The 24,835-nt window shown below is 41.8% G+C and overlaps 4 protein-coding genes and 1 long non-coding RNA gene across 5 annotated transcripts; 3 read left to right on the forward strand and 2 right to left on the reverse strand.

Moving 5' to 3' along the window:
* Positions 1 to 2,224: 2,224 nt before the first annotated feature.
* LOC109412577 (RPII140-upstream gene protein) lies at positions 2,225 to 3,423 on the reverse strand. Its single transcript, XM_029860105.2, has 4 exons — positions 3,113 to 3,423; positions 2,886 to 3,051; positions 2,737 to 2,825; positions 2,225 to 2,683 (listed from the first exon to the last, which is right to left on the reverse strand). Exons 1-4 carry the CDS (start codon positions 3,295 to 3,297, stop codon positions 2,245 to 2,247), a joined length of 879 nt encoding a protein of 292 aa, XP_029715965.2. The 5' UTR covers positions 3,298 to 3,423; the 3' UTR covers positions 2,225 to 2,244.
* Positions 3,424 to 5,551: 2,128 nt separating this feature from the next.
* On the reverse strand, positions 5,552 to 6,628 carry LOC134291838 (uncharacterized). Its single transcript, XM_062860097.1, has 2 exons — positions 6,594 to 6,628; positions 5,552 to 6,299 (listed from the first exon to the last, which is right to left on the reverse strand). The coding sequence occupies exons 1-2, from the start codon at positions 6,626 to 6,628 to the stop codon at positions 5,552 to 5,554; spliced, it is 783 nt and encodes a 260-aa protein (XP_062716081.1).
* LOC134287481 (uncharacterized) lies at positions 6,305 to 7,590 on the forward strand. The gene is made up of 3 exons (XR_009997337.1): positions 6,305 to 6,539; positions 7,433 to 7,499; positions 7,555 to 7,590. It is a non-coding gene; the product is annotated as an uncharacterized LOC134287481 (long non-coding RNA).
* Positions 7,591 to 9,399: 1,809 nt separating this feature from the next.
* LOC109396991 (endoplasmin) lies at positions 9,400 to 24,695 on the forward strand. Its single transcript, XM_062846833.1, has 3 exons — positions 9,400 to 9,621; positions 21,826 to 22,973; positions 23,043 to 24,695. The coding sequence occupies exons 1-3, from the start codon at positions 9,576 to 9,578 to the stop codon at positions 24,234 to 24,236; spliced, it is 2,388 nt and encodes a 795-aa protein (XP_062702817.1). The 5' UTR covers positions 9,400 to 9,575; the 3' UTR covers positions 24,237 to 24,695.
* On the forward strand, positions 9,576 to 24,236 carry LOC115259492 (endoplasmin). The gene is made up of 3 exons (XM_029860097.2): positions 9,576 to 9,621; positions 21,826 to 22,973; positions 23,043 to 24,236. The coding sequence occupies exons 1-3, from the start codon at positions 9,576 to 9,578 to the stop codon at positions 24,234 to 24,236; spliced, it is 2,388 nt and encodes a 795-aa protein (XP_029715957.2).
* Positions 24,696 to 24,835: the final 140 nt, after the last annotated feature.

The following is a 24,835-nucleotide window of genomic DNA, read 5'->3' on the forward strand; positions in this document are numbered from 1 at the left end:
TTACAAATTCACTGTTGGCGACGAAGTTTGCCCACGTTTGCCTCTTATTCGATGCACTCAATCCAGGCGAAACTTGCTCAACCGATTCGGGTAATCGATGCTAATGTTGAACACCAGGAAACTACCGTCCGTTGATCAAAGATGAACTGCAATCCGATGATATTCAATGCTGCTTAGCACACGTTTAACTTAAAAGAAAAAAATTCTCCTCGTCCCCAGCTGTAATAATTTAGTTTGAGGTTTCTTTCTGATTATCACGGGTAAAATAACACTTGTGGTTTGATCGACGATCTGGCCAAGAATGCCAGCTCCTGGTTTATTCTCGCAACACGTAGCTTCTTACATGATAGATTTCTTTGTGTTGGTATAGTTCGAGCGCAACAGCATTGCGCGATTCTTGCAATAATGGATCTGTCATTTGATAGTACACTACACATTGCTTGCCTAGCTACCTTAAAATCTGGAAGGGTTGACCGTGTTCACGTCCAACAACGATTTGGTCTTGTTGACGGTCAATAGCTATCCAGATATGTCTCACGGGCATCGTAGTATTCATCTTCGTCCCACTAAGGCGACGTGAGACATCGAGAGGAGACGAATGACGCCGGTATTTGCGGCTTTCTCACCTTCGTCGGCTAGGGAGTTCGCCCACACTCTTTTGTCCTGCCTACATGAGCGCTTCACTTCCTTCTCGAGAGCCGAATAGCGCTAACGGGGTATGGCTTTGGCTCCTCGTGTTTTCGCTCGCTCAATCTCGGCTTCCTTCGCTCCTCTATTTTCCTCCATCTGTTCTGCTTAACGAAGACTTAGCCGATCCGTTTCTCGTGAAGGGATTTACTTCGCCACTACCTCCTGGTTGATTTTTATTATTGATACCATACTCATATTGAATCCCACGAGTAGCACGGGAAAGATAATCCGCCGCGTTAGAGCCCTGCATTAACGCGGTAAGAGACAACATTTTTTTTTTTATCTGTATCAACGAGATTTTTAGCCCTAGGCTATTTCATCTCGGGACCCACGCTTTACTTCCATTCCGAAAGAAGAACTCACATTTTTGCGAGTTTGTCGGGAGTGGGATTCGATCCCAGGTCCTCGGCGTGATAGTCAAGTGTTCTAACCATCACACCAGGTCCGCTCCAAGAGACAACATACTGTGGGGGTGCCCAGGTACTCCTCGATCGCTCATTCCTCGGTACGGGTCGCTTGACACCTTGCATGGGGCAGGTTCAGTGTAGTACTAGATTTGAAGTAATGAGCTGAATTTTAGTATGGTGAGAAGGTTGATTGATTTGTCTTTATTAAAGTTTCAGCCCTTGGCTGTGGTGAGAAGGTCAATTCTCCGTTTCTGCAATGAAATGGTGCAAAAAGCGTGGGTATTATACTTCCATGCCTGATTTGATGCTGTTTGAGCAAAACTTTGGATAACTATGTTGTTTATGTTGCAAGAAATGAAAAAAAAAACAACAACACTGTTGCACAAAATTTTGCTCAAACAGCATCAAATCAGGCAAGGAAGTATAATACCCACGCTTTTTACACCATTTCATTGCAGAAACGGAGAATTGACCTTCTCACCACACTAAAATTCAGTTCATTACTACAAATCTAGTACTTCACCGATCTGTCATGTTGGGGTTAGTATTCATATTATTAGCCGGCAACTATATGGCTACCGTGGAAGCATGAGGTAGGAACTTGTAGGGATAAGAGCTATGCTGAACGGTGTCGATTTACCATTGTGCAGCCCCTACACATTCGCTAAAAAGGAGCAAAAATCGCGGCTTTACTTTTTGGAAATGGTTGCCTGCGTGCACTTTCTGCAAATAGGTACCTCAGTACTACATGGCGACCGTGAACTAAACTTTACTTTGGCAAAATCAAGATCGTCGCTTCCATCCAAGCAAGATAGAAAAACGAAACATAAGGTAACTGTCCCACTAGTGTCCATGCTTTGCCGTGTACTTGTACCATCTTCATCAATCCAGATAAGTGTGATTATACTATGTGAAGGCTTAAGCTTCAAACATCAACACTGATGATCTTTCCATTACAGGTGGTGGGAAACCAAAAACCGAAGAAGATATGTCTGGTTCAGCGTGGCTATTGCAGCTGCGGTTAAAACACGAGAAGATTCAAGCGCGAAAGAAGATGATGCAAACCAAAAGTTGAACGGTTGAGCCGTTTTTGAGGATCGTTCGAAGACAGATATGAATAAAGAGAATTACATTACCTTAAAGCGTTTTACTGTTTCCCCACATTCTCTGTAGTAGTCGGTGCCGTCTGCGTCTGAATTACCGCACTAGCTTCCTTCTTTTCGCTTGCCGCAATGTTATCCAGCGACAGATTCGTCGTTCCGAATTTTTCATGATGTCCCTCCATCAGCCGATCGGCTTCCGCAGGGGTTTGCTTTTTGAAACTTTCGTTGATGGCCTCGTCACGACTGGCCCTCCATTTGTACTGCCAGAAGCGAACTTCCTCCATGGTGGTTCCACTCGCTTTCAGTATGGCCAGAGACGCCAATCCAGCAATGCCGCCTAAAGTCATACCCACCAGTCCTCCGCTGACCATCCCCTTCGGACCCATGCTGAACTTGTACAGGGCACCGGTTGTTCCGCCCGCTGCCAGGTACTCATAGATGGATGATTTGCCGCGGTACACCGATATGACGGTTTGGATGCCTCTGTAGAGAAACGTTTTAGAAAAACCTTTCGCAATAGTGGAATGGAATCTTACATGTAACTGGTGGTGAACAGTGCTAATCGCCAGCCCCATTTGAATGCTCCCTTGGCGAAGGTGACAGTCACCTGATCTTGAAGTTTACGCTGCAATAAAAAGACACAGTAAATCATTATTTTGTATTTAAACATTTCAAATTTGACTACCTTAGCTTCAAAACTGGACTTGAACGCCGTAGCCTGGTTCCTTTCCATGAAGTTTACGTAGGCCACCCGGGAGTTGATGAATCCACCGTAGCAAGCCCCCACGAGAAAGCCCAAAAATCCAGCCTGGTAGATTGAGTTGACTTCGTTGGAAATTCGACCGAATCCGCTGCAAATATTAAAACACCACATTAGAAACGATCTTCGCCATCCAACTTCTAGGTACTCACTCGATGCTGAACATCAGATACAGTCTATCCTTGCCGGTCTGTTTATCGCCCGGGGCTTCGGCGAGCATCTGCTGCATCGGTGCGTGCTCGACGCGGTCATTTTCGTTGATGCTGCCAAATGGGAACAGGCCGGCCGATAGGGTTCCCGCGCTGGGGACCGCAAATTTCACTACTTTTCGAAACATTTCATCTAATTTTCAAAAAAAAAAAACGTAACACTAAAACCTATAACTTCTCCTGTGGTGCTGCTGGTTTCATAATCGTTGAATGATGTTATTAGGGCCCACCGACAGATACTGGCGACCGCGATGACGAAACGGGACGAACGAGTGTGGGTGGTGGATCTGTCAAAATTAAAAACAAAAACAGCTGTTTTATGCTGTTATGTTGATCGATTGGCAACCCTGAACGAGCATAGAGCAAGCACCCCTATGAAAAGTGCTCGCTGCACGCTAATAATTGTTTATGCAACATGGTTTTTGAAAGTATTTCAGAAAACCAGGGGGATGACGAAGGGCCAGAATCATCTACCCAGCATTTGATTAAACATGGCGTCCAATGTTTTTGTTTTGATTGCTAAATTCATTGAAAAAATGCGCTGGAAACAGCGACACTGCTTCGCTGCTACATATAATATCGTGCAAAGTGATAAAGAAAGAGAAACAATCATCAAAAACAACGATTTCGTTCGAAATGTGTAATTTTCGAAATAAGCACTAGCAACACACGAGCCACACACCCGAAAATCAGGAACAAGTTAGGGTAAACCGGCCAGAAAGTGGGTACCAAAACGCGCCGTACCAAAAATGATGTTGGGTGGAGCGGCGATGTACCGAGTTTGACAGCCGTGTCACCCCACTGCAGAAAACAATCCATTTTACGAGCCGTTTTTATGAATGAAATTTTGACAGGAGGTAGCGTCAAAACCCGTGAAAATCAATATCATCATCAACATTGTTGTCACTTCGTAAAATGGCTCATAGACCTCTAATGAGCCTCTGCACGAATCTGGTGTACTGCTCACTCCCACAGAAAATTTGAAAACAGCGCGCACAGTAAGTCAAATATGACTTTTACTGTGCGCGCTGTTTTCAAATTTTCTGTGGGAGTGAGCAGGACAGGGCAAATTCGTACAGGGAACTGCATGAAATTCTCCCCTTCTCTTTCACTCTTACAGAAATGTTGTAAACAACAAGGCCACGAAACGTCAAAATCCCATACGAAATCAAAACAGTGCAGTGCCCTACAGAGGCTCTGTACTGAAATAATTCAGGTCAAACATGTCTAAAGGTCCTATCTGCAGAAGAGAGGCTCTCTTTGGTTTCCCTCTCTTTCGTTAATATATCAGCTGTTTATTTGTATTATGATTGTCTCCTTGCATTGAACGATGGTCAAAACAATCGTCTTTTGATTTGTACTGCAAAAGTAGTTGACAAGTCTAGATTGAGTTTAAATAAGGGCGAAAGTAACATGAGAGAGTTCTCTTCATCGACTCTCTCTTCTGCAAATTAAAGTGACAAGATGCAAATTCAATCGAACTTTTTTACACTTAGACGCTAGATTGCATCGCAACTTAGCGATTTATGACCAAAAAGTTCAACAATACTTGTATCTTGTCACTTTAATTTGAAGAAGAGAGAGTCGATGAAGAGACCTCTCTCATGTTACTTTCGCCCTTATTTAAACTCAATCTAGATAGTGTACCATTACATTGCAATAATTGAAAGAGAAAGCGAACAAAGAGAGCCCCTCAAATGCAGATAGGACCTATTGAAATGTTTTGCCTGAATTCTAAGAGCCTCAGCACGGAGGAAGTTAGGCCACCGACGAACCGACGTGACAGCTAGAACATATATTGTTCGTGCAGTTGAAAATCGGAATTTTTGACACGCGAAAATCGATTTTTCTCCCTAACCGTGTGTCGGACGTACGTCGGGCACAGTGCGCTGGATAGAAGGGCAGGTCCGCTGTCCAGCGCACTACGTCCGACGTTAGGTTTCACGTATGGATTTTGAGAAAATTCGATTGTCGGGTGTGAGAAAACTTCGGGTTTCAACTGCGACGACAATAAATTCAAATTTGTTGTCCGCGACGCCATAATGAAAAATAGCCAAACACTATCGCCACCTCTATAGGGCACTGCACGAAATTCTCTCCTTCTCTTTCACTCTTACAGAAATGTAAACAATAAGACCACGAAACGTCAAAATCCCATACAAAATCAAAACAGTGCAGTGCCCTATAACGGCTCGCGATGATTTGATAGCTCGACACCAAGTCTTCTTCACTCTGTTTGAAACTGTCATCTGGCAGTTTCAGCGATTTTGGCCCAGTGACTTTGACTATATGGCCAGAAACTCATCGTTTCCGACGTTGTATGGGAGTGACGACTAGACGTTTCCAGTTGCAGTTTTGCATTCTTGCAGTTTAGAGTTTTGTTTACAGTTTTAACTTAGCTTGTTTTACAAATTCAGTTACTTCTTGGTATGTCTCAATGCATTTCGATTTGTACAGGTCAGTAAGGCTCAGATATTTTTGCTCAAATTGAAACTTTAATCGTCGGAAACCGTGCTTCGGACAGTGAACAATGATGTGCTCTGACGTCTCGGGAACTTCGCACATATCGCAGTCCTCGTCCTCTGCTATCTTCATCTTTGCCAGCCAGTACTTTGAAAAGTCGTGGCCAGTCATCAGACGGTTTGTCAGGCGGACATCTCGACCTTCCATCTGGACTTTGTAGTACCATGGCTCGGTCGAAAATACAGGAAAAATCTCGCTAAAGCGTTTACCCTTTTCCATGGAGTAGTCCTGATACCATCGGTTGGCGATATCTTGGGTATGTATTTTGAATCGATGCAGCGCATCATTCAAGCATAATCTATTACCGTAGGTTGGTGCTATGTCGGACAGTCCCAGTTTTGCCAGCTTGTCCGCTATCTCGTTGCCTTCAACCTCCACGTGGCTCGGGATCCACTGGATTGCTGTTCCGAAACGATGAGCTATCCTCAGTATCTCCACAACGATTGTTGAGCCGGCCTTCTCGTCCATCGAATCCTCCAGAATCATGCACGCTGATTTTGAGTCTGTGTATATCACGCAGTTGTGTAACTCCATCTGCTCGACGAAGGAAATAGCCACTTTGATCGCCGTCATTTCCGCCGCCGTGATGCTCGATTCCTGTTCCAGTCTATAGTTGTTACGCCGGGATAGAAAGGGTTCGATGTGCGAACGAATCCCATATTGCACACGTGGAGAACAAATGCATTGTCATCGACACGATACACACTGGGCGCTGACATCTTGGTGTTGTTTGCTTTGTCAGAGTAGGATTGCATTCCAGTGAACGAGAATCTATTAAAATATATCCCAAAACCCCTGAATTAGAACAGAACTTGTATAATTAGTTGAATTAGTATAGCTGAAAATAGTAAGTGCAAATTGATATGAAATTGGTGTTGTTATTATAAATGAAATTACTTACCGTAGGCAGGGGGTGAGAAACTCGGCACAATTCATTTTGTGCCAAATGTGCCGGTGATGTGCCGACTGTGCCAAAGTGTGCCGGCCGGTGCTGGCGTGCTGGCAGTCATGCTGTCAGTTGATTCATTATTTTTTTTTATGTATCTGGCAACCTTTCGCTTGTTTTGTTTTATGTTCCGATCCTGACTCTTGCACAACTTAAATAAATATTGTAATCAAAAGCAATCTCCTGCAGGAGATCATGATTATGGCCTGGGTTTTGGCAAAATAATTTCCCCGCTTGCTGCGCTCATTCGATAGAATAAACAGTCTGAATCGGCAAGGCTTGATCTTGATGCTGTAGCTAGAGATGCAGAAGTTCAGGTCCTCATCCTTGTTATTCCTCCCTGCCACGCAGGTGCCTCCTGAGTTACACACCATCAAATGGGAGAATGCACACGAAATGCAACCGCGCCGAACGGCCGAACCGTGTGCAGCACGCAACGCCACCGCATACCCCATAGGAACGCTGCGGCGACGCAGCATGAATTGTGCATCGGGTTATACCATAGAGCGAGCCATAGAGACTAACTTCGTCATACTCGAGGTTATACTGCTAGAAAAAAAATGCAGCGCTTCGAGCCCTAAACACATTCGATTCTTGTTGCATTATTTTATCAAAAGTGTTGATAAAAGTTGTTTTTGTTATTGTCTTTCTCCTCCAGAAGATAAAAAAAAACACAAAAAAGTGCTGCCAGTTCGATGACAGCCAGCTTCATAAATGTGCCGGCGAGTGTGCCGGTGAGTGTGCCGAAAGTGTGCCGGGCACTTTGTGCCGAGTTTCCCACCCCCTGACCGTAGGTGAAGATTTCTATCGTATGAACGCCTGCTAGGAGTAGTTAACCGTAGGATTGTGTAAAAGCATATCGTGAGTAGCTACAAAATATCAATTGGACATATTTTTGATTGATTGTAGTTTATAGATTGATATAACAGGAAAAAGCGAGTGCTGAGGGTCGGGTGCTGAGATTGTGGGAGAAAACCAGTTCTGTAAGTAGCACTGTAAGTTTGTCAGGGGGTGAGAAACTCGGCACAATTCATTTTGTGCCAAATGTGCCGGTGATGTGCCGACTGTGCCAAAGTGTGCCGGCCGGTGCTGGCGTGCTGGCAGTCATGCTGTCAGTTGATTCATTATTTTTTTTATGTATCTGGCAACCTTTCGCTTGTTTTGTTTTATGTTCCGATCCTGACTCTTGCACAACTTAAATAAATATTGTAATCAAAAGCAATCTCCTGCAGGAGATCATGATTATGGCCTGGGTTTTGGCAAAATAATTTCCCCGCTTGCTGCGCTCATTCGATAGAATAAACAGTCTGAATCGGCAAGGCTTGATCTTGATGCTGTAGCTAGAGATGCAGAAGTTCAGGTCCTCATCCTTGTTATTCCTCCCTGCCACGCAGGTGCCTCCTGAGTTACACACCATCAAATGGGAGAATGCACACGAAATGCAACCGCGCCGAACGGCCGAACCGTGTGCAGCACGCAACGCCACCGCATACCCCATAGGAACGCTGCGGCGACGCAGCATGAATTGTGCATCGGGTTATACCATAGAGCGAGCCATAGAGACTAACTTCGTCATACTCGAGGTTATACTGCTAGAAAAAAAATGCAGCGCTTCGAGCCCTAAACACATTCGATTCTTGTTGCATTATTTTATCAAAAGTGTTGATAAAAGTTGTTTTTGTTATTGTCTTTCTCCTCCAGAAGATAAAAAAAAACACAAAAAAGTGCTGCCAGTTCGATGACAGCCAGCTTCATAAATGTGCCGGCGAGTGTGCCGGTGAGTGTGCCGGGCACTTTGTGCCGAGTTTCCCACCCCCTGCACCAGGACGATTAAACGTACGAGCGGAGGTCTATTAGCGATTTTGTACCATTTTCGCTCTCTATTTTCTTGCAACTATAGGTTCATTGTGTTGGAAACTGCAACTACTAGCAGAGCACCAACACAGGGACTTGCGTTACGAGAAGAAGTACAACTCAAACCGTTTCGTGTGAAACTTAAATTTAATGTATTTCAACGACTTTAACCTAATAAACAAACTTGCGTACACAACACAACCAACAACCTCGAACGAGCAAAACACACTGCGGTTAAGAGCCGATGCACACGGGCGGCGCGTCCACGCAGCGTGCACGCAAGTGCGTCCTGAGTTACACACAATCAAATGGGAGGATGCACACGAGAACGCAACGCTACCGCACCGCAACCGCGCCGCACCGTGTGCGGCACGCAATGTCAACGCATGCCCCACAGGAACGCTGCGGCGACGCAGCGTGAATTCACGCAGCGTCAATTAACGCTCGTGTGCATCGGCTCTAAAGATGACATTCCAACCTTCGAAGGGTCAGACACCTATCTCTTTTTATTTGCGTATCTGCGAGGGGTTGGACACTAACCAATCTCCAACACATTGGTCATCGTTGCTTACTTCGATGCCTACTACGATTACAACAAAAAGTTCCATTTTAGCTCAGATTAGAGAAACTTTTTCTTAGCGTGTGTTACTTTCATAGCACCTATGAACATAAAATCACGCCAATTGTCAATACAGCCCTGTTGCCACTCTCGTGAAGCTCTTGAAGTTTCTCTCAGGAGAGAGAAGCAGAGAGCCGCCAAAGTTGTCCAGTGACCGGCGATTTGGACCAATCAGCGCTCGCCAAATAATCGACGCTTGCGGTTTTGGTGTGCGTACAACGGGACTGTGTGTGCGGTGACCGCTAGCTGTCTTCGTTGTCTGTCGAAGCCTTTTTACCGAGAGAGCACCCCATTCATGTTCGTAGTCTTGGTCAAGAATCGGTCGCAGAAAGAAGTGCGGAACGCCACCGAAGCGCGCGTGTGTCGTCGAGTCGCTCGGAAGGAAGAAAAGTTTTCAAAAACTAGTGATTTTGTGTTTTTCTTGAGATTTACAACACGAAAGTGTTGCACCCGACGAAGGAAAGATGAAGTACCTGCTGCTTCTGATTGTGGGAGTTTTCCTGTTTGCAGGTAAGTGGTGTTGCGCAAAAAAAAAGAATATGGTGGCCCCGCATCTAACGGGAGCTCTTTTGGGTGGAGTGAGTGGTCTTCTTGTTCTTTCATCTTCGAATGTTGCTCGGCAGCGCTTGTAGAAAATTCCCGAATAAAAAGTGGCTACGTGGATTAGATTTGGTAAAAGTTACAAAAGATGTTCGATTTAGTTTATTGTTTTGAGATTGTGAAACAAATTTTTCACAGCTGATGTATAATTTATAAGTGTTTTCATTAAATACTCATGGAACAAAGCCATTCAAATTGTTTTTTTTTTTATTGTGGCATTGCTTCCGACCAAAATGATAGAAAACTGCAACTGCAACCTATTAAACTAAAATAAGCATTGCATTAGAATCTGTGATAAATCACCGTTTATCATTGTAGTTACTAGGTATGCACTGGCTAAGAACACTGTGTTGATTCAGATGGAAACAAAAAGCCACGTCAGTGTTGAACGCTTGCTTTGATTATCACCTAGTTGGTTGATCGAAGCTCTATGCCGGGTGTTATTTCCACGCCTGCTTTGGAGTTGTATTTCAAAATGAATTAATGTAAAGCCATTTCAACCTCACAATGTATTTCTTTAAAAAATCTAGAATACTCTTTCAGTTTTTGGAATTGGTGGGGCTGGCTCACCGAAACTTCCGGTCCGCTTTAGTGCTTTATGCATCATTGTGGCCAGGTGTTGCTCTAGTTTTTCCAACTGTATTGTAAAGCATTAGCGGTGATCCTTGGCATACTTGTGTAAATTGGGGTAGGTACTCGAAATGTTGATCGATCACCGATTATCGCTGGCAGATGCAGTGGAAAGTTTGTCTTAATACGTATCAATCGTCTCTGACAAACGAGAAAAACTGACTTCACTGATTACCTGTCTCTGAGCCAAATTTGGTATAGAGTCTTCAGTCTCCGATTAATCGCTTCATGTTTGATGGAGGTTTTTAATCCAATGGGTTACATAGCCGCTATCCGAATGAAGAGAGTAATGTTCCGCGTAATATATCACAAATCGAAAGAGGTACGGTACATTACGTGGAGCGGATATACTGAATTGGGTACCAGACCAAGTCCCTGCTGGGTGGCGCTAAATAGGTGAGCCATAGACAATAGAATCGTCAATGTCGTAGGGCATAGTATGTGACTATTGTCGAAACAACACTATTTTTGTTAATTGTCCACTAAGCGCATAACTATGTTAGGGTCAAGATTAGGATGAAATCATTGGTAAAAATAATAACACTTTTTAGTTTGTGTAGTTCGATATTCGCATGGTTAATTATTTTATGAACAATAATTTTATTGACGAATCCGATTTAAAATAATTGAATAGTAATTTTTGTTAAGCCATATTATATTAAAATAATCACTATCATTATCAATGAATGCTATCCGCTCAAGATCTTCGCTACATTGAATTTTGAAGTACTGTAGGCTTCACTTATCAACAAATTAACAACAAACACGCTATAACAGTATCTAGAGAATCGTGGAGGGTGAGAAACCTGAACTAGTAGCAGTATTCATATAGATTAACAATTATACTCTACTATTTTCAATCATTGCAACATTACACACTTAATTTTGATTACCGAGTTCGGTAATTTTTTGACGAGATTAAAACTGCTGAGCACCGAACTCGTTCAGCAAAAATGCATTGTTTACCTTTTCCATACGATTTTGACAGTTGTTTTACTGAGCCTCAGTAAAATCGATTACCGAAACTACCGAGATCGTACTGCTGTTATAATCTCGTCGAAAAAGTACCGAACAGGCAATTTAGAAATAAGTGTGTATACTAATATGTGCGGGCCGCCCATTTGCGGAGTTGTGCGGCCAATTATTCTCTTTCCATTCCAGAAACGACCGTTTTGAAGCAAGAAGTGTCCCAATGGCCAACACAAACGGGACTTGTCCGAAACACACAAGATAAGTACAACAATTTTATAATCAGGCGCCCAACTCTTTCTACGACTTTGCTAATAGATATTGCAATATGCATACTTCAATATCAATTATTTGTTTGTTTGCGCGTTTATTTATGACACTGTTGAAGCATTCGTGTCGCCGCGGAATAGTTTACAATTTATCTTATTTACATTTTTCAATTCACTTTAAAGTATCTAACACTGCTTTTACAATTGTGTATGCAAACTTGTATCTTAATTATGTTCATTATTAATAGTAGTCTGATAAAACAAGTCTAGTGATTTTTTTTACCAAGGAATAGAAAGAGTTGGTGTCATAATCAATACAATACTTGAAACTGGAAACTCCTTATTTCCCCCTATGGGTTATAGGGAGGGGCGGGACATTCGAGCCTACTCATCAGTGGAAAGGACTTGATATGCTAATCGGTTTAGCATAGGGCAGATACAAGTCTACTGGTAGACGTATCGCCCAGCGAAACAACGCAGATTGGCCACGGCTCGGGGGTGCGTTGATTATAACAGAATAACAGAATAACAGATACTCTTTCAGTTTTTGGAATTTCCTGTTCTCTTATGTAAACATTATTCCTAATATGCTGGGATTCCCCAAGCGGCAGGGGTCTCCCTCATTTACCTATCTCGTAGCAAGGGAGCACGGGTGTTGATAAGCAAGCAATTGGGTGGGTAACTCTGACGTGTACCAATACACAGTTTCATTATCAACATTGTACAACACGAACCAGTCAATGGCTGAAAATCTTTATAATAAAATAATAAAAAAAAACATTGTACATCTCTAGCAGATGAAAGTTATTTTTATCAGTCCGTTTCTGATAAAGGATCGTAGGGAGATTGTGTAAATTCGGTTTATTTATCATGTGAAATGAAGAAATAACATCAATCGTCCAATCCGCTCCTGGTTGATCAGTAGAGAGTAAAGGGAATATCGATTCCGGTCTACACCTCCGTATGAAACAAAGGAGACTCCGTTTCTGTAAAAGGAACGAAGGATTGTTGAAATTCGGTCCATTTCAAGTATGGAATGAATGAATAAAACAGATCGTCCGACCTGCTCCTGGGTGTATAGAAGAGAATAAAGGGTCCGGTTCAAGAAAAATCGAAGGAATAAAACGAATCATCATCCAGTCCGTTTCTTGAGAAGCATAGGGTATTGGTTCCCTTCTTAAGCATGTGGCTCTCATTTTCATCCTACGAAAAACAAAGGATTGAAGCGCTATTTGTTTTGTTTCTTATTTTTTATATTTTTGTTAGAAGTGAGCACCCTTGAAAACAAAAAGAACGGAATCAATCGGTGCCGTAATCGCTTGTTTTCGAATAGGATGAATATGGGAGCGTGAGATTAATGATGGAACACATCCCGGATAAAAAGTTACCATTCATTACATGGTAAATATTATTAACATATGACTGGTTTTATTGTTCACCATAAAACACATAGTAGATATATTGTTACTTTTTACAATAGAAATCAAGCCCATATAGTTCGTACAATAAGTGAACATTAGCTTTATTAGTGACTAATTGATTCGATTGTTTTTCAATAGTTCTATAATAATTTAAAGTTACTATCAGTAAAAATTAATTTAAGTTGTTTTTATATAGTTGCAAAAGTGCCTGCAAAGTTCTCATGAACTATTTGTTAAAAAAGGGTTTATTTCTCAATTTCACTTAAAAATAATTCGTAACAAATAAATAACAATAAATATTATTGTTGCTTGGATCATGTTTGTATAATCAAATACAAAATCACTCGACATATTTTTTTTATAGTTTTCGTTTTAAATTTGAGTACAGTAGATGTTTCGATTTTTGAATGTTATTCGCTAAAACTTCAACGACTGACAGACGTCAAGCCGTGTTGGCAGAGGAAGCTATCAATGAATAACTGAGGAAGTACTTATAGAAAACTAGCTGAAAAGCAGGTTTTAGCCAAGTGAGGACGTTACGACAAGAAAAAGATGAACAATGATTTTTCTAATGTTTTCCAATAAATTAAAGGAATCTAGTAAATAGTAAACTACCATTGATAACAATACAAATACAATTTGTTTAATGGGGTCAATTGAACCGATGTTAAAATAAACATGCAATAATATTTGTTGTTATGTAAACAGATTTCGTCTTTTAAAAACTAAAGAATTCATATTTCTCGGTAACATTTTTCTTCAGCATTTACAGATACTAATGGCCACATGAATTGTGAACGATTTATGGTATGGATCATACAACCTGAGGTCTGACTTGTGATATTTGGCAGTTATTTGAAAAGATTGATGATAGATCTTATCAACAGCCGCCATGCAACACATACCAGACAGACATCCGAGTGTTTGACTCTTAAGTCTGGTACGCACCTGGTAAGAAAAGCACTCAAGAAAAAATCCCTCTAATTACCAAAGGAATTTTGACAACTGATTAGTATGGGCGAAAATGTCAGTTTTCCTTGGGGAATAATTGAACGGAACATTTTTCCGCAAGGAAAAGTGACAGCTCCATTTGATTTGCCCGGCAGGCGTTACGAGCGTTACACAATTTTCATTTTTTTTCAGCTGACTTTTGACAACGAAATCATTTCTTGACCGTTTCTTGTCCTATCCTTTTCCACAGTACTTTTCAGGTGCGTACTACACTTTATCATGAAATGTGCATATCATTCTGGCGGCCGTTAGTGCTCGCAAATGCTGGATATAAATGTTAGCGGGAAATATAAATTCTATGGATTTTCAAAAGCGAAAACTGCTTACAAATAACAACAAATAATATAGTATTTTTATTACAACAACGATATATTTGACGCCATTCAATTAATTGTATTTGTATTGTAAGAACAATGAAAAAACATTAAGATATATTGTTTTCTTTTGAAAATTGCCCTAAAAATGTCTCATAAAAACACAATACATTCTATTGTTTTTCGCGAAAAAGTTTATGAAAATTTTCTCAAAATTTTATGGTTAAGATACATAACGACCACCATTTTTTATTGTAAAAGTGTCATTTACCATTCGCCGAATGGTAAAGAACAATAGGGGTGATGGTGAGTGTACAGTGTAAATTACAATACGTTTGATGGTGAATATTTTTCGAAAAAATGGTGTTGTAACAATAAAATTTATCGTATTTTTATGATATTTTTTATCAGGGATACCCTATATGGAAAATTCAATTGCATTTTTGAAGTTGGGATTTTATTTCTAAGTAGTAAAAAAATCTTGCACATTGCATATTGTAGGAATCTGCAAAGGAAACTCGAGATTTCCGTCTGTAACATGTAGGCCATCTGGTGATCCAGTCTACCATAAGATGTAGGAAGTGAAACCTCAGTTTATCTATGGTAAAGGGATGTGCGAAGGAAATCTAAGGTTTCAGTTTACAATATTAAACAAAAAGACCAAAAGTACACAGCTAATCGTGTTCGGTAATTTTTACCGAAATCTCAACCGCTGAGTGTTCGGTAATGGATTTTTAACGAAATTCTGTAAAAAAATAACAAATTTCGGTAAAATGTTATCGTTTATCTGTCAAACTCTAACGAACTTCGGTAGAAGTTGCTACCTTTACCGAATTTTTCCTGTAAAACAAACTTAACGGTTGAGATTTCGGTAAAACATTACCGAAGTCGGTGATTTTTTCTAACTGTGTAGGAGATTCGTTTCAGTCCATTTGGCGAACCAAAACAACAGTTAAAAATGTAAGAAATTATGCTGCATCTTCTTGAGTGTTTTAGAGATGTACAAACTAAATTTAAACTATTTTATTTTAAATGTTATTTAGAAATCATATCATGACCCATATGTTGATATTGGCCACAGCAACCATAGGTGCGTAAGGTAAGACTTCATTTGTGAAAAGAAGGAAGAAAATGGCTGATTTAAAGAGCTAAATATGGACATCATATAATAGAAATGAAAGCCCAGAGTTGTCTGTCCTTCCGTCACGCTTTGAAATGCTACTGCATTACTGTACTGTACTGCATTGGTCCTTCGTTGCATTGTTGCATGACTGTATCGTTGCGTTCCTGCAATCTTTATCTTGCATTACTGCATCACTGTATTGCTGCGATAGTGCATCGTTGCATTGATCAATGACTGCATCGCTACATGGTTGCATTGGTGCACCGTTGCATTATTGCATCGTTGCATTGATGCATCGTTATGGGTAAAACAATCATTGCTGCAGCAATCTTGTAGAAAGTTCTACTAGAAATTTCTTTCGTTTATTGGGTTAGAACCCTACAACAGTCATTTACGAACCAAGGTTGAATACATATTAGTATACCTTCTGGCGCTTCTTAATGTGAGTGAAATGTTTCACATAAGCATGTATGCAACAACTTACAGAAGCTTCTAGAAATGTTCAATCCAGAAGATTCTAGGATAAATAAAAATGCACTGAATTTATAACAAGGCAATTTGAAACGGCGATGAGGTGGATTCAATGTACCTAAAGATGTTAGAGTGATCATTACATACATTCTTTTTATTGTTTTTCTTGGCGTTAAGCCCCAGCTATGACAAAACCTGCTTCTTAGCTCACTACTCCATGAGCACTTCCACAATGATCAATAGAAAGCGAAAATAAATAAGAACATACATTATTGAGCTTTGCAATGATTTTGCGATGATCGTGCACATTTTCAATCTGTGACAGCACAATGTTCACACATTCAACAACAAAGGAAACAGCTAGTAAACAAACCAATTAGCCGAAACACCACCCCAAAATATGCTTCCGCTACTGAAAAACTGTAGTGGCGACTACATTGTCCCATGTTATATGGGAATCCCATATAACATGGGACAATTATGCGTAGAACGGCAGTACAGTACCGGTGAAATACCGATACTGAGATTTTGTTTCATTAAAATGAAGAGTAATCTATTTGCATAGAAAAACAGCAATTCACCAGGAATTTGTGAATTCCGGTTTCAGGGATGTCATAAAAGCTAACCAGAAAATACTAAATTAAGGCTCAAATGAGAATAGTATATTATCCAAACCTGAAAAAGCACTTTTCTCCAGAATGACTAAAAAGCAAACGAAACCAGCGTGTCGAATTGTCGTAATTTACTAAATAAACAATCGGACATTCTTATTTTATTTGATTTGTGGATCATTTGGGGAAAAGGTGCTTTTTTTGTTCTGAAACATTTGCCATTCACAATGGAGCCTAAAGCAAAGCAATTTAGCACAGAGAACAGACATCCAAGTCCATTCTTAATTTTGTGTAAGGAATATTTCATCGACAACACAAGTGGCAATAATGTGGCGCTGCAATCGGTTTATTTCCCATACTAATTCAATTCACTACTTGAAATGTTTCAATTCAACACTGACTGTGGCAATATGGTGTTTGGCGGCGTTTGTGTTGTCATCGTGTATTGATTTGCAACCTTACTCTAGTAAAGACTCAAATCCTTACACAACCTTCTGAATAAAATTTGTTCTTTGTTTTGTTTTGTTGTTTTCTGTGTAGATAGATAAAAGGATAGAAAGAAATAAGCTGTATGAAACTGTTAAAGAAGCTATTGTTTGTAGCTTCTGTGCAGTTTCACAGACAGTATCTTGGTCAATTTAAAACGAAACAGAAACAACCTTAGATTTACCATAATCCGATAGATATATTATCTATTAGATAGCGGCAAGGTGGAGAAAAAAATAACTGATTTTTCTTTGAAGATGCTATCGTCGGATTCTAAAAACTGAAGAAATAACAAGAAACCCTAATCTAACAAGTTTTATTCTAAGCTAGTAAATCTATTTCCAAAATTCAACGTTCATTAAACCAATACCGTGCCATGCCCTAATACCGTGACCTTAAGGATGCTCTTCACTTCAAAGAGCCCTGTAAAAAATAATTGTCCGTGTTTCTCGATTTTTCAAACGCTATATTACCGTCTACCCCCGTTGGTTTGACCGCATGTAATCTGAACACTTTTTAGTTTGACCCCCTCTAATCTGCACATCGTTCAAACTAAAAAAGGTTCAACCGTCATTCTGCTAATGGAACGGTGTGAAACGGAACGCAGAATCAAAACAAAATACCAAATCGGGTTGCCAGTAGTGTGTTTTTCGATGCCAACAGGGTTGCTAGAAGTTCAAATTAAAAATAAACCCCGTTGGTTTGCATGAGGTGTCGTTCAAACCAACGGGGGTAGACGGTATTGCTTATTATGTTCATTATGTATAATAAATATGATTAATGGATTTCCAAATGTTCAAGCCATTTTTAATATAAAAATGGTTAAACATAGCATTGCTCCTAATACCGTGTATGTGACCCGCATACATTGGTGGTCCTTTGAGTCATCACTCTATCAAAAATACCAAGTCCATTCTTAAATGCACCTGTGTGTTAAACGTTGCCTAGAGGTCTGTACAATTGATTCATAAAGCAATAATATTTTCAGTTTGCAGTTTTAGCTGAAACACGGTATTTGGAACACAAAAGGAACCATGCCCTAATACCGTGCATTGGTACTTTGCACTCACATTTTGTAAAAATTTTAATTGCTTGTTTTTTGTAAATATGTGACAAATTTATCACGCCTAACTTAAGAAGGTTTAATATTCTAATGAACAAACTAGTTACTCAGTTAAAAAAACAATACTCTTAGTAAAATATTTGAGTTTTTTGTCAAATACTCGGTATTATGAGACACACGATATTAGGGCATGGCACGGTAATTGCTATGTTATCGTGGATTTGCAGAAAAATTGTATTATATGAAATGTTTGTTTGTCAAGGTACTTGGTTTTAAATGTTTTCCTTTAATTCCATTACATATTGGCTATATTAATGACCACTTTGGGAGAGATTTTACGCTACCGAAAATACCGGTACCAAGATTTAGTCAGTACCGGTATTTCGGTACCAAAAGTTGGTCGGTAATACCGGTATTTTCGATACCGCTACTACCGGTACTACATCCCTATGCATGTGTCATGACACAGAGTTCCTGATCGGATTTGGTTCCGTTTGATTGTTTGACCGACATGATTTTATGTCTTCATTGAGTCATGATCTTCCCCAACTGGTCAGTCACGTATCTTCGGTGAAAAAATGGAAATTAACTGAGCTAGTCTTTCCACGGCTTGTTCACCGTTGCTTTGCCACTGGAGATTTCACATATGAAAGCCTAGAATCATCCAAAAATATGATTAAGAACAATAATATACATTTTACAAAAAAATAAAAATGAAAAAAAAAATGGGTAAAACAGTTTAAAAATATTGAATGAAACTTATTTGCTTGCATTTTTGTCAAGCGAATCTTTCAAACTTCTTTCAAAGACACATATCTGTCATAAAGTGGTTATACCCTAAATCTTTCCGGAACTAGTGGTGGGAGAATTTACGCTAGTTTAGGAGTTTATTCCAGAGGTTCCCAAATTTTACGACGGACTTGCTGGTCTAGTGGCTACCGCTTCGGACTCATATGTTAATCTTTGACCCATCCCTTTCCTCCTACTTTGTATCTTTCTATATACTTTCTCCCTCCTCTCTACTTATACAACTTATGTATGTGTATTCACATGTTCATAGCCATCGCTAGAACTGAAACGGGTTAAAAAGCCGTTTCCTTTTGTTCCAAACTTTCACAACACAGTGTCTCAATCCTATTAGATAATGCCTACAAGTTATGCATATATGGGCCCATATAGCCGAGGCGGTAAACGCACGGGTATTCAGCATGACCATGCTGAGGGTGACGGGTTCGATTCCCGGTCGGTCCAGGATCTTTTCGTAAAGGAAATTTCCTTGACTTCCTTGGGCCTGCCACACGATATACACATGCAAAATGGTCATTGGCAGAGGAAGCTCTCAGTTAATAACTGTGGAAGTGCTCATAGAACTGCTGAAAGCTGAGAAGCAGGCTTTGTCCCAGTGAGGACGTTACGCCAAGAAGAGGAGAGGAGGAAGTTATGCAATCAAGCGGAGTGTGCCGCACATCTTCGGAATAATAAAAACACACAATTCTATCACCTTACCCTGGTATCCACGCACCAATGCGTGAACCTTCTGCCAACCAAGTCCCACCAACACTCCGACATCCGCATGAATTTGTGCTGACGCAGAGGTATATTCGGTCAGACGTGGATACAAACGATTGCAATCATCACTTCCTTACCCTTCCCCACATTGATCTGCAGCCTGACGTGGCAGGCGCCATTAGAAAAAGAGAAGATCACCAACGCTTACACACTGAAGATGCCTGCTATCCCGGCAAATATCTCATTGGTTCCTTGTGTGTTCTGTAGCTGGTCTGGCTATACTGGAGTAGCATCTACGGGCGGTCAATCAAGCTCAAGCTATTCCAGAGGTTCCCAAATTTTATGCTTTTGTAGCGGCTTTTATTATTATTATTTTTTATTTTTCGCGGCATACCGTTTTCAGAACAAGCGTTTGATAATTCAAGCTCATGAAGCACCTCCTAAAATTTCACTTATTTAATTAATCATTACACATAAATGGACTAAACACACATAAACTTTTACCATCGTCACAATAGCATCGTGCCATGAGAAAGGTCCGATGGACTATCTATCTCATCAAATTTTGGAACGGGTCATAGTGAGATCAAAGCTTACATAGTTTTCCATCATTTGATTTGCCAAAAAAACTGAAAATTACACATTTTTAACTGTGCCCTTCTTGCACGAAAAAAAAAAAAGGGCGGCCAACGACCCCAAATGTTTGAATTGATTGTTGAATCGGTACGAACATAATGCAAGTGTTTCGTCTGTTTGTCTATGACATTATTATATCTTCTTCAAAAAGAATTAAATCTGGCGTTCGATTTGAATAGGTCGAATCTCAGCCAAATTAAGATCTATTTAAATCGAACGCCAGAAATGTTATTTATCAAAAATTTATATTATCCATAATAATGCCTGTTGAATTTTCCCTATGAATTCCTCTTGGGTTCACCAACAGATTTATGCTGGGATTCATCTAGGATTGAGATGAGATTCCTTGAGAAATACCCCCCCCCCCCCGTGCTTTTCTCAAGATTCCTCCCTTGATACATTCAGCAGTTTATACTGAATTTACTGTTATTTCTGCTTAGGATTGTGTCCTAAGGATTCTCTTAGAAATGCTGTCTCCAGAAGCACCTGATAGGATTCCTCCAGAAATACTTACCGGCAATTTTCCAGGGAACTTAAAAAAATCCCTCAGATATTTTATCCAAAGATTCTCTCTGTGATTCCTATAGAAATCCCTATTGGGATACCCTCAGTGTACTAGTAGCCGCTCGTGTTCCAATGGCCGCTCATGAGCGTCGAAAACAAAGTTTATGGCAAAAATACAATCTTTTTATTACGGATATTCACAATTTGCGTGCCGAATAATATCCGGAAGAAGACAATCGTACACATTTATGCAAATAAACAAAACTTTCATGACGATTTGCGGCTATTGGAACACGAGCGGCTCCTGGTACACTGACGGCCGTTTGTTGGGGGTGTTTGTTGGGTTTGTTGGGGGTGCTTTCTGTTATACTTGCTATGATTCTTCCAGGATTGCCTGCTTCAAATACTCAAAAAAATCCATCTGGTTACCCTGGTTTACTCAGTACTTATTGATAATATTCCTTCAGGAATTCTTTCTCAAATTCCTCCAGAAACTCCTGTGATTTTTAAAAGGGTTTCTCCTGAATTTCTCCAGGAATTTCTTATAGGATTCCCCCAGAAATTACTCATTTAATTTTCCAGGTTTTCCCGGTGATTTTTGAAGAATTTCTTCTGAGATTTTTTCAATCGATTTCTCCTCTGATCCCTTTAGAAATTCCGACTAGGATTCCTCTATTCCTGTTATAATTCCTCCAGGAATAAGCTGGTCTCGGTAGCGTCGATAGTTATTGCTGTGTCCAGGGCCGGATCTAAGGGGGGGCCGGGGGGGCCCGGGCCCCGGGCCCCCACATTTTAGGGGCCCCCACAAAAACCACTTTTGGTTGCTAATATTAGCTTTATTTTTCATATTGCTTAAGTAATGTTCGAAAATAAGGTAAAAACATTGTTGGTCATCTCTACGAGGGGCCTCCACATCCGCTCGGGCCCCGGGCCCCCACAATCCTTAATCCGGGCCTGGCTGTGTCGCCGGAGAGCTGCCTTATCCATCCTCTTGAATGTTTCTTGCGCAGAACTTCTAAGGCCTTACTCCCATCAGCTAAATTTCACACGTTCCTTCATAAACTAATCGCATATCTCCCGCTCTTTCTCATTCCCAGGAATCTCCACCGTCCGTGCGGACGATGATGCCGACATCGAGGACCTCCCGGTCGTCGAGATGAACCTGGGTGCCTCCAAGGAGGGTTCCCGAACCGATGCCGAAGCAGTACAGCGCGAAGAGGAAGCCATCAAACTGGACGGGCTGAACGTGGCCCAGATGAAGGAACTGCGCGATAAGTCGGAAAAGTTCACCTTCCAGGCGGAGGTCAACCGGATGATGAAGCTGATCATCAACTCGCTGTACCGCAACAAGGAGATCTTCTTGCGTGAGTTGATTTCCAACGCTTCGGATGCGCTGGACAAGATCCGTCTGCTGTCGCTGACCGAACCGGGCGTGCTGGACTCGAACAGCAACTTGGAGATCAAGATCAAGGCCGACAAGGATGGCAAGGTGTTGCACATTATCGACACCGGTATCGGTATGACGAAGCAGGATCTGGTCAACAATCTGGGTACGATCGCCAAGTCCGGAACCGCCGATTTCCTCTCGAAGATGCAAGAGACCAAGACAGAGACCCAGGATGTCAACGACATGATTGGACAGTTCGGTGTCGGTTTCTACTCGGCTTTCCTGGTTGCTGACCGCGTGGTCGTGACCACCAAGCACAACGATGATGTCCAGTACATCTGGGAATCGGATGCCGCCAGCTTCAGCATCGTCGAAGATCCTCGAGGAAACACTCTGCAGCGCGGTTCGCAGATCTCTCTGCACCTGAAGGAAGAGGCCCAGGACTTCTTGGAGGAAGACACCGTCAAGCAGCTGATCAAGAAGTACTCGCAGTTCATCAACTTCCCGATCTACATGTGGACCAGCAAGGAAGTCGAGGAGGAAGTTCCAGTTGAAGAAGAGGTCACCGAGAAGCCCGAAAAGAAGGATGAGGATGCCACCGAAGAGGAAGACGGAAAGGTCGAGGAAGAAGCCGAGGACGAGAAGCCAAAGACGAAGAAGATCAAGAAGACCGTTTGGGATTGGGAGGTCATGAACGACAGCAAGCCAATCTGGACGCGTAAACCGAACGATGTAACGGACGATGAATATACGGAATTCTACAAGAGCTTGACCAAGGACACTTCTGATCCGCTGACGCACACTCACTTCGTCGCCGAAGGTGAAGTGACCTTCAAGTCGTTGCTGTTCATCCCCAAGGTAGGTTCACCATTGCCAAAACATCTCATTAAAATTCTTATCATCATTTCCCTTTCCTTTTGTCTACAGGTTCAGCCATCGGAGAGTTTCAACAAGTACGGCACCAAGTCGGACAACATCAAGCTGTACGTCCGCCGGGTGTTCATCACCGACGAGTTCAACGACATGATGCCCAACTATCTGAACTTCATCCGGGGTGTCGTCGACTCGGACGATCTGCCGCTGAACGTTTCCCGCGAAACCCTCCAGCAGCACAAGCTGATCAAGGTCATCAAGAAGAAGCTCGTCCGCAAGGCGCTGGACATGATCAAGAAGCTGGACAAGGAAACGTACGACAAGTTCTGGAAGGAATTCTCCACCAACGTCAAGCTGGGAATCATGGAAGACCCCAGCAATCGGTCCCGTCTGGCCAAGCTGCTCCGGTTCCAGTCGTCCAACAGCAAGAGCTCCAAGGAGTACACCAGTCTGGCCGATTACGTCTCTCGGATGAAGCCCAAGCAGGAACACATCTACTTCATTGCCGGATCTAGCCGTGCCGAGGTCGAGAAGACTCCCTTCGCCGAACGCCTGCTCTCGCGTGGCTACGAAGTCCTGTACCTGGTCGAAGCCGTTGACGAGTACTCCATCTCCGCTCTGCCCGAGTTTGACGGCAAGAAGTTCCAGAACATTGCCAAGGAAGGTTTCATCCTGAACGAGTCCGAGGAAGCCAAGGCCAAATTTGACGAACTGAAGACCGAATTCGAACCGCTGCTGAAGTGGTTGAACGACGTCGCCCTGAAGGACAAGATCGCCAAGGCCCTGGTCTCGGAACGTCTGTCCAACTCGCCTTGTGCCCTGGTTGCGTCCATGTTCGGCTGGACCGGTAACATGGAACGTCTGGCTCTGGCCAATGCCCACCAGAAGACTGATGACCCACAACGGCAGTACTACCTGAACCAGCGCAAGACCCTCGAAATCAACCCTCGGCATCCGCTGATGCGCGAGTTGCTCCGTCGAGTGGAAGCCGATTCCGATGACGTTGTGGCCAAGGATATGGCCGTCCTGATGTTCAACACCGCCACCCTGCGGTCCGGATTCCAGCTGCCAGAAACGGCCGACTTTGCCGACAGCATCGAGCGGATGATGCGCCAGACTTTGGGAGTCTCGCAGGACGAACAACCGGAACCGGAGGAATTCGTCGAGGAGGACACCGGCGCGGACTCCAAGGATGATGAGGAAGAAGAAGTTAACGCCGACGATGATGCCGAGCATGACGAACTGTAAAACGTACCACAACATTTAGAGACGTGAGTGTGCAAGCCGATGGATGAATGCGCGAGAATGTAGGGAGAAAGGACTGATTTTAGCCCGAGAGATAGGTGTCCTGTAATTCCAAGTTAGTCGAGGGCGAAGGAGCATATTTTTGTTGCTCCGGTTGGCCCCCTAAGTTAAGGCGTCGTGTCCGTACGTTCTAAGGATTAGTCAATAATTTGCATTTCGTAATAGCCGAAGGACAGTGTTCTTTATTTTTTTCGTTTATAATGTTTCAAATAAGAATGTTTGTATATTTATTGAGCTGTGTACAAAGCGAAGATCATCACAGAACAGATACTTTTTCGTTTGGTGATCGTATAGCGATGATCCAACCGTATCTAACATCTCCACCTAGGTTCTATTCTAATTGAAAGCAGCATAAACATGTGAGCCGATGATACAAAAATAAATGACTTATCAAATGTATAATGGTTTAACGGATAACATTATATTATTGAGAAAGCCCTGAAACTCAAGCGCAAGGCTGCATTCTGATTGCTGATTGCTCGACGCACACGCAGTCGTATTTCTATTAAAATGGACTTTATCTGATGTGGAATCAGTAAAGT

Source organism: Aedes albopictus, chromosome 1, assembly GCF_035046485.1.
Source record: "Aedes albopictus strain Foshan chromosome 1, AalbF5, whole genome shotgun sequence".
Classification (NCBI taxonomy): domain Eukaryota; kingdom Metazoa; phylum Arthropoda; class Insecta; order Diptera; family Culicidae; genus Aedes; species Aedes albopictus.